This window comes from Eublepharis macularius, chromosome 16, assembly GCF_028583425.1.
Source record: "Eublepharis macularius isolate TG4126 chromosome 16, MPM_Emac_v1.0, whole genome shotgun sequence".
Lineage (NCBI taxonomy): Eukaryota > Metazoa > Chordata > Lepidosauria > Squamata > Eublepharidae > Eublepharis > Eublepharis macularius.
The window spans coordinates 48,485,450-48,494,617 of NC_072805.1; the positions used below are offsets into that span (position 1 = coordinate 48,485,450).

The 9,168-nt window shown below is 51.4% G+C and overlaps 1 protein-coding gene across 6 annotated transcripts in view; it reads left to right on the forward strand.

Moving 5' to 3' along the window:
- The window catches only part of NFAT5 (nuclear factor of activated T cells 5), a 61,215-nt gene extending 54,054 nt beyond the window's left edge, over positions 1-7,161 (forward strand). For all 6 annotated transcript variants that reach the window (XM_055000373.1, XM_055000370.1, XM_055000371.1 and 3 more), the window contains 2 exons: positions 595-835; positions 3,078-7,161. In XM_055000373.1, the coding sequence (XP_054856348.1) occupies positions 595-827 (233 nt within the window). In that variant the 3' untranslated portion in view covers positions 828-835; positions 3,078-7,161. The remainder of the gene's footprint in view (positions 1-594; positions 836-3,077) is intronic.
- Positions 7,162-9,168: the final 2,007 nt, after the last annotated feature.

Below are 9,168 nucleotides of genomic sequence, written 5' to 3' on the forward strand. Positions count from 1 at the left end.
GTGTTCCCAGATATGGGACTGCATCTGCCCAGGCTAAGAAGAAGCAGGGGGCAACCTCCAGATGGCCCCCAAACAGCTGGTGTCACTCCACGGCATTGGCGATAGACAGTCCTTCAGGTGGCTGCTGTGGGCCAGTGCTCGATCTCTGCTTCGTTCTGAGCGCCTTAGTTTCAAACCACTTAGAACAATCTGAGCTCTGCCAAGTTTCAAGAAGAAAGGGGTCCTAGAGCAGGGCTGGGTGTGGCAAACGTCTCTCCCCATGCTTTTATAGCATGATATTGGATACGGGATGTGGTGGGGAAAGGGTTCCTTTAGGCGGGCCAGGGTGCAGTGCAGTAGGCGTCACACGCAGACAGGCACCAGAAGTCCTGTGGAGTCCAGAGAGATGTATTCTGCGCTTCTTCCCGCTGACACGTAGAGATAGTAGCACACTGGTCCTCAGTGCCTTGGGGAATAAGCGCCGCTGGGTGGGACTGGCTTTGGGTCTCCCAGGAATTGGTGTGTTCCTCGGAGGGAGGGGCTTGCCCGAGAGACTTGAGCTCAGTGAGAAGGCACTTCTTGTTTTGAACACACGCCTCTTGTCTTTTTCAACAGACTGTGGCCAGCTCTTAACATCTGGACCAGCTACCCTGTCCGATCAGATGCTCACGATCAGTCAGCCACAGGGCGAGGCTCAGCCGTCGGTCACAACGCTCCTGTCTCAGCAAATGTCCGAGAGCTCCCAGCTGCCTTCTGCGATGACTACCAACCAGAGCATGAAGAAGATTGATGACCTGCTGGTGTCTCTTCAGAACCAGGGGAACAATAACATGGCTGGGTCCTTCTGATTGGCCAGGTAGGCTGGAGTTTTGAGAGAGGCTCTTTCTTTGCCCAGGCCTGAATAATCTAGTTTTCCCAAGGTAGGATGGATCTGCTTGGTAAAGCCATTGAGTGTCTTCATAATGGGCAATGCCTCAAAAAGCCATTCCCAAGCAGTGCCTGAGGCAGCAGACCGTCTCTGCATCACAGCTACCACCAGGCTGAGCCACGAAGCAGAACAAGAGTTCTCTGTGGGAACCGTCACATTTTCTCCTGCACAAAGGAAGCAGATTCGGGTGCAACGGCACCTGCAGGATGCTTCTGAGCAGAACGCGGCGCTGAGGCGCTTGTCCTGCCTCCTACATCTTCTCCCCACGTTGTCGGCCTGCGTGTGGGATCCTTTTCATATTTCTTTATTTGATTGCTTGCACTGTTTCTAGCCAGACTGTATCCCAGCAGGACTCAAAGTGGGTTACAAAATTGCTGGTAACTTAAAAGCCCAAATAAAAACATCATAAAGGCACAATAACTAAAACATGTAATCCCAATACAATCCAAGCTCCTGCTTTTGCAAAAGCAGCTTTTTATTGAATACTGCTCCAATTCCTGAACATGCCTGCATAAATAACTCTATCTTACATACAACCAACATCTTGAATTGAATTTTGAAATTAATAGGTCACCAATGCACAGCTTGTAAATGTGGATATGTAATATGTATGTTGTGCTTGGACTTTGATAGTAAATGAACTGCCACATTTTAAACCAGCTGAACTTCTGAATTGTCTTCAAGAGTAGCTTTGTGGGTGGGGCCTGCAAAAATGCACATCTTTTGAAATGTATTTATTTATGTTATTTATCGTCCACCTTATTATAGTCCACTGAAGGCAGATTACAGAGTGTAAGTCAACAGGCTGGGACATCCAATAAACAATGCAAAATGAGTTTGAATTGCAGAAATTCGAAAACGGAGCTGAGACAAAGCTGACACAAAACAAGCATTTAAACATGACACATTAAACTATGCAGAAATCACCTAGTAGGAGCTTTCTTAGAGCAACAGACAGTACAAACTATGCACACTGGTATAGTCTACAGTCCCTAACCCTTTACCAAAAGCTTCTTTCAGTTATTTTGTTACAGCACAGTCCTGTTTCATGTGTAAAAAGCCCTCCTGAATAACTCAGTTTTGCCGTTTGTGGAAAGCCAGGAGGGTGGGAGAGTTCCCGACCTCATCAGGCAGGGCCATTCCATAAGGTGGGGGCCACCACATTGAGAGTGAGTGTTGATTTTGCCCATCTGTATGGTGGCTCCTGCAGAAGGCCCTTCTCTGTGGCAGGTCATAGGGAGCGAGGCAGTCATGAGGGGGAAAGGCTACGAAGGGCTTTGTGTGTCTTGGCCAATGCCTTGAATTGAGCCCAGTAACTGAGGGCCAGTCAGTGGGGTGGCTGCAGAGTGGGAGTGATATGCTTGCTGTGCCAGCGCCTGAGAATACCCAAGCTGTGGTGTTCTGCGCCGGCTGGAGTCTCCCGAATTGATTTTGAGGGGAGACTTGCATCGAATGCATTACAGCAGTCTAGTCTTGATGTTACCCATGGCATAGGTCAGGCGACCAGATCAGCTGTGTCAGGTAGGGACCATCTTATGTGCTAGATTGACTTGGAAGAAAGTGGTTTTTTTTTTTTTTACAGCTGCATTAACTTGCTTCTCTAGCAACGGCGTTTGTTCCAGTACAGCCCCGTGGCTCTTAACTGAGTCAGCAGAACCTGATTGAAAGCGGGGAGTACAATGTCCTTCAAGATCTCTGCTTTCCCAGCCAGCATCACGTTTGTCTGGTCTGGATTTAGTTTGTTCACTTTCAGCCATTTGACCACAGCAGTCAGGCAGTAGCACACCTCTCTGATCCACAGTGTCCGAAGGACTTTGTCTGCCCTCTTTCCAAAAAAATCGTACCAAAGAAAGAAAGATGGCAAGCAAAATGGGGGGAGGGGGGCACAGGAGCAGGATGAATAGATGGCCACACTGCAGTGTAGAAAGCAGCAGTACAGTCCCAAGGCAGAGCCTGGACTTCAGCAACTGGGGGGACGTATGTTGGGTAACGGAGAGCAGTAGCAGCTGGTGGGTGGCAATGCCAGGCTGTTGATCAGTCTTCAGCTGGATGAAAAGAGCCAGCGCCGGAGGCTGTGCAGGCACAGGTCTGTTCTTCAAAGTGGGGGTGGGGTCAGGGCCAGCGGCCCTTGTAACCTCTGTCCTTTCTCTCCCCCACCCTCTGATTTCAGAAGTCTCGTGATGGACAAGCCGACTGGGAAGACTTGGACTTCAGCTCTCGTGACTTGGGAATGTTGGATGTTTGGAGCTAAATTCCCCCTCTCAAAGGATCACCTGGACCCATGGCCAGATGTAGCCTTCACCTTTCTTTTGGAAGGGCACCCATGCTGGGGCACGCCAATGGCTGCCGGGCCAAAGCGTTGGAGAGAGGCTGAAGAGTGCTGCTATGCCACACCCAGGCCTGGGCCAGACAGCCAGCCCGCCTTGAGCCCCGGGTGGCTGTTCAGTAGCCATTGCTGCTGGGCAAGGGAAGCACTCTCCAGTTTGCCTTTCCCTTCCCTTGGAGCTCGTGGGGACGGCCTCTGCAGGTCTCTTCCCAGGCACGCCCATCTCTTGATAGCTCCGCTCTTGACGATTTGCATCTCCAGATATAAATGGTTTTTGTTGGACATAGCAAAGCAGGGGGAGAGTTCAAGCTGCTCTGCCCCTGCTGGATGTTGCAGCCAATGCGGGGGCAGGGGGTGTTGGCAGAGAGCCTCCCCAATTGTGTGGGTTTAGGCATGAATTGGTTGGGCTGAGTTGAGGTGCTCAGAAGGTGGCTCTTGAAGCCTCTTGTGCTCTGTAAACCTTCTCGGGTGGGTGGAGGGGGACAATTTGCTGGAGTCATCTTGACTTGACAGCCTACATTAGGATATTAGCAGAGTGTCCTTCCTCTGAATTACTTTTCTATACCTTTCCTGTTGAATATGCTGCCACTTGTAGAAACCTAGCATTTGAGGAGGTCAACTGACCCGCTGCGGTAGGGTGGAAGGCCAGAGTTGCCACCCAATCTGGTCTGTGGCGGGATGGCGGGAGCAGTTCTAGGCAGGCTGGTTTCTGCTTCCCAGTCCCTTTCCCACTTGGTGCTGGCACAGAGTCTTAAGTTGAAACCCAAACAGGAGGCCTGGAGTCTTGGAGCAGTACCTCCAGGCTCATTGGAGACAGGAAATGCCGGGCACACCTTATTAGTGGAATGAGTGTCCTAAAAGGTGGCTGGCTCCTCTTGGGCAGTGGGCAGCCCCAGGTTCCAGTGCCCTCACTACAGCCTCCGGCTTGGGTTTAGGCTTTTTCTCCACCCCCCACCCCCCACTGCTGTTTGAGTCATCTGTCACCCAACAGCTTTTCACGAGTGACTGTTGTCACTGGCCAGGAGGGGAAGGTTGGGTTTTTTTAGTACCCTTTAGTTTTCTTTTTTGTTGTTTGTGTATAGAGAAGAGTTTAGCCTATAAATGGTCTTATAGGCTGCCCCTGGTGTGTGTTTCCTGACTTGTGTACTGCCTTGAGCTGTGTAGAATTGTGCTTGTTTTTCTTTCGGTTTCACTGTTGTCTGTCTCTGGCATTTGCCGTTGTTCGGTCAGTCTGTCTGTCTGTCTCTCCTTGAGAGGCCTCCAGTTGTGTTTTCAGTAGTACAGGCTGTTTTGCCAATATGAAGGGAACTTTTCAGAAAGAGACCTGCTCTGGGTCATTTAATTTTGAATACAGTTTTCAATCGTTCAAGTTTTGGATGGTTTATATCTAATGTGTGTTTCATTTTTTTGGAAAGCTCTATTTTGTATTTAGGAAATGGTAAACTATTTTGCTATTTGTACTGAGTGAGTACATTGGCATAAATATAAAATATATATATATATATATATATATACACATTCACACACATATATTCTTTTTGCCACAGATTTTTGTGGTGAATGTGTGAGTTTTATCGTCTGTTCTCCCACAACATGGCGTCTAGTACTCGAAAGAGGGAGGGAGGGAGGGAGGACGGGCAGGGCAAGAGGGTTTGTTAAGTCTTTACATTGTATTTAAGTTCTTTTTGCAGCATACATAATTTGTTCATTTCTGGCCATTCCGTCAGGCAACTGGACTTGATTGGCTGTGGGGGCAACTGTTCTGCCGGTGTGACAGAGGGCAGAACCCCTCGGGGCAACTTCCCAAATGGCGGGGGTCCATTCAGCTTTTACTCGCTGTTAACGTCTGACATCATTGCTAGCTGCTTAAGTTACAGTAACACTAAAGAGTCACCGTTTGGCCGTTCCATAAGGGTGAGAGCGTACACCTTCTCTTGCAGTTTTTCCCCCTACTGCAGTGATGCAGAAGCTTCCCAGCTGGTGAAGGGCAGGAGCAGCAGCCGAGGGCTTCTAGTGGGCACAGCCACGCGCACCCTGCGGCTGGGGCCAGAGGAGGAAGGTGCTCGGTGCCAGACCTTGGTGGGGGGCTGGAGCTGGGGCAGGGGGGCACCTGAGGCACTTGGCCTGGGCGCTGCTACACGGCATTCCCTTTACTAAGGGGCTGTCCTGGTGCTGAAGCGGCATGGGGCAGTGCCAAGTCACCGGGGACCAATTCTCCCTCGGCCCAAGTTTCCTGTCTAGGCCTGCCTCAGGGCTTCTCCCCAGAAGGCCCCAGTTCCTGACACTCTGTGTTCAGCAGGGTCTCTTGCGGCTCAGTGTGATACAGTGACAGTCTTCTGTTTTTTCTTTTGGTTTAACTCTAATTGTCCTTGGTCCATTTTAGGTCAATATTTAAATGTGCAACATTTTGAACATAATTTGGTTACAGCAGTATGTCTTTGGAATGAAGGGCCTGCTCAGTGGCTGGTCTGGTCTGGTGCTACACCTTCCCTCCAGTTTGGAGGCGGGGGGGGGCAGAGGCTGCTGTTTCCTGGAAGGAGAGCCTCCTTGTCCCCCGCCCTGGTGGATGGGCCATCGCGGAGCGCAGCATGTGTCTGTTCCTCCTGCCCAAACACCCTCCTCCCTTCAGTATGGGTGGACGGGGCAGAGCAGCAGACGTGGCTTGGATTTGCTCCCGGGTCCTTGTACAGCAGAGGTGGAAAGGAAGGCCTTGATCAGGTTCTGGATCGGTTCAGAATGCAGCCGGCTAAATTCCCCCTCCATCCAGTGTTCTGTGTGAAGCATAGTAGAGTGGTTAAAAGCCCTTCAGGTAGCAGTTGAGTGAAATCGGGAGAAGGGCCGTTGCTTGGAGCGCCTGCTTTGCACACAGGAAGTGCCAGGGCCAGTCCGTGCTCCTCCCGGTCCGTAGGATCTCGGCTAGCTGGGCCAGGGCAGGCCTTTTCCTTGTCTCTCTTCGGAGCCTTTGGAGAGCCACGGCAGGGCAGGGCAGGGCAGACCACAGCTAGCTGAACCAGTGGTCTGACGTGGCTACAGAAGGCAGTTTTGTGTGGTCCGTCTGTGAAGTACAGGACCCTGGTCCAGAGAGGGCCCCCCCCCCCCGCTTTCTCCAGTGAAGTGGCTCAGTGCCCACCGGCCATCCATGGTGGCTGCCCGTGATTGGACCAAGGGCATGTCACCACTGCGTCTTCCCTTTTCCTCTCCCTGCCAGTGAGCAGTGAGATCTTCCCCCTCCCTTGCAAGCACTCCTTCCGCTGCGCAGCACTCACCCCCCCCTCCCAGTCAGGGAGCAGGAGCAGTTCTTTTTCAAGCCCCCTCGCAAGAGCTGCTTGGATTGCTGAGCCCTTGGACAGCCGAGCCCTTGGCTGGGGTCAGCCTCCGTCCACCCATCACCATACATGGGGATCTGACCTGGCGCCTTGCGGTCATCAAGAAGCCCTGGCCAGCGGAGGAAGCAGGACTCGGTGCCTCCGCAGCAATTTTGTTGCCCCCTCGTGGCCAGGCTTTCCTGTAGAGCTGCACCGGCTGTGAGAAATGTGGACGCTTATCCCAGCTGCGCTCTGAGCACTCTGCCTCCGCTGATGTCCCCGGTTCTCTCCTTGGAGCATTTTCTCTGCCTTCCTGCCATTTGCTTAGAGCAGCACCTGGACCAGCCACTGATCAGTCCCACCCGATCCCCTGCAATGTGAATGTCGCCTCTGGTGGGCCCTTGTGCGTTTGTGTGGACCTGGCTTGTGTCGGTTGGTTTCTCTGAGCACTGATACCAGTTTTCAGTTTCTTCTAGGAGGGGTGGGTGGGTGGGAGGGAACTCATTTGCATTTGTTTTTAGCTATCCTGTGATAACTTGTTGAATATTACAAAAAATATTTTGCTTCTATTGGGACATTTGTATACTTGCGACTATATTTCTGTACACAGCTGCAGTCAAGAATAAAACTTTGAAAGTTTTTATTTTGCAGTGTGTAGTAGCTGTTGTGCCCCCTTCTCTTCAGAGCCAGGTACCCAAACGCAGGGGAGGGTTTGTGGCCATGATCCTGAACACACTGCAGGAGTTCGGTCTCCCCTCTTGAAAGTAGCCTGGGGCATAGTTGGTGCTCGACCGGAGTGCTTCAAGGCTCCACAACACAAAGAGGCCTGGAAAACGTGTTGCCGGGCCTGAATTGTTTCCTCATTCCACTGCAGTGCCTGGAGGCTTCAGTGAACGCAGTCCCCGACATACAGAGATAAGCATGATAATGAGAAATAAAGCCAGTGTTGGCTGCTTGCTATGGGTGGGGGCTGGGGTTCCCTTAATGAGCGCAAGCTGCGTTTTCATTTGATGTGGGCCTTCTCAGACTTAATTTGGTGCACTCCACTCCTTTTTAGATAGTGCCATCATCAAATTAAGTACTAACAGTCTACAAACCTGCCAAGGTACAGACTGTCTTTGAAGGGCCTGTTTTCTGCACAGTTGCAGGTGCCCATCTCCACTTCCCTCCCATGTCCTAAGGCCAGAACATGCGTGCATTGTTCTTCTCTGCTAAGACGCCCCAGTGCACACTCCCAAGTTTCATGTGTGGTCAGAACTGCTTGTACTTTGTACCTCCTTTTTTTCACATGAAGCCAAATGTTTGCTTTATCAACTTGGGTTGGACAAATGCTTCATTTCCTGAGCAATTCCAGAGGTAACCATGTTAGTCTATTGAGACATTACTAGGGAAACTTGTCGACTGGTTGTGGCAGAAGAGGATGAGGTGCAAGCAAGCAGCTGCTTTCGGCCAGATGCGTGTATGGGTATGAGAGAATAAGGTTTGGCAGTAGCCACCCAGGGAGGGATTTTGCTCCAACCACCCCTTAGGCCTCGGGTCTCACTAGACCCAGCAGCGTCCAGGAGACTCTTTTTTATGAATGCCGTGCTAGCTTGATTGTGGTTGCCTGGCATGTTGAAACTGACGTGACAGGACAAGTGCGGAGCTGCCTGGGCTGGAGCTCCGCTGAGCTTCCCGAGGTTGCTTTCTGGTGGCTTGACGACACATCCTCCCGGTTCAAAGCAGGGCCTCCAGTCGGCTGAAGCTTCTGCACGGTGGTTCAGGAGTCTTCAAGCGGGCTCCTTAAGCTTCTGCTTAGAGCAGCACTTTACCTCAGCCAGCTCTGGTCCCTTCAGGAACGGCAGCAAGGGGCACTATTCTTTAGGTGCCTCTTCTCATGATAGCACAGAGAAATAATATCTGATTTATATACCACCCTTCAGGGCAACTTTTTAAACTCAGAGCGGTTTACAAAGTATGTTATTACCCCCACAACAAACACCCTGTGAGGTGGGTGGGGCTGAGAGAGCTGTGACTGCCCCAAGGTCACCCAGCTGGCTTCAAGCAGAGGAATGGGGAATCAAACCCAGCTCTCCAGGTTAGAGTCCTGCTGCTCCTAAGTACTACCCCGGAAAGGTGCCCATTGCCTCCTTTGCCACCCTGGGACCCACATAAGTTCTTTTAGGGCCCTCGTTTGAGCTCCTGTTCTGCTCTAACCGGTCCAAGGCCCTCGTGCTTCTCAGGCCTCTGGCTCAGGAACCTGCCACTTGCACCCCCTCGACAATGCCAGACTCGCTCCCATGACACACTATTTTGCAGGCTTCACAAGAGTCATAGCAGCATTGAAGGGTGTGTGTGTGTGTGGGTGTGTGAGAGAGAGAGAGAGATATTTTGGGAGACATGCCTGTTGCCATAAATTTTGGCCCCATGGCTGAGGTTTGAATTCAGCCCCTTGCCTTCTGCCTGCTACTCTCCCTGTGCCCTCTGGGCCTGCCCACTGGTCTCACACACACGCATGGCTGTCACACCTGAAGAATGTTCACGTGTACAAAATGTGCACACTGGCCCCAAACCATCTTGCCTAAACCCAGGGACTGCATGATCTGGCCTGTTAATTTTTTAAAAAAGGTTCTCTTGGTTAAGACACGTGC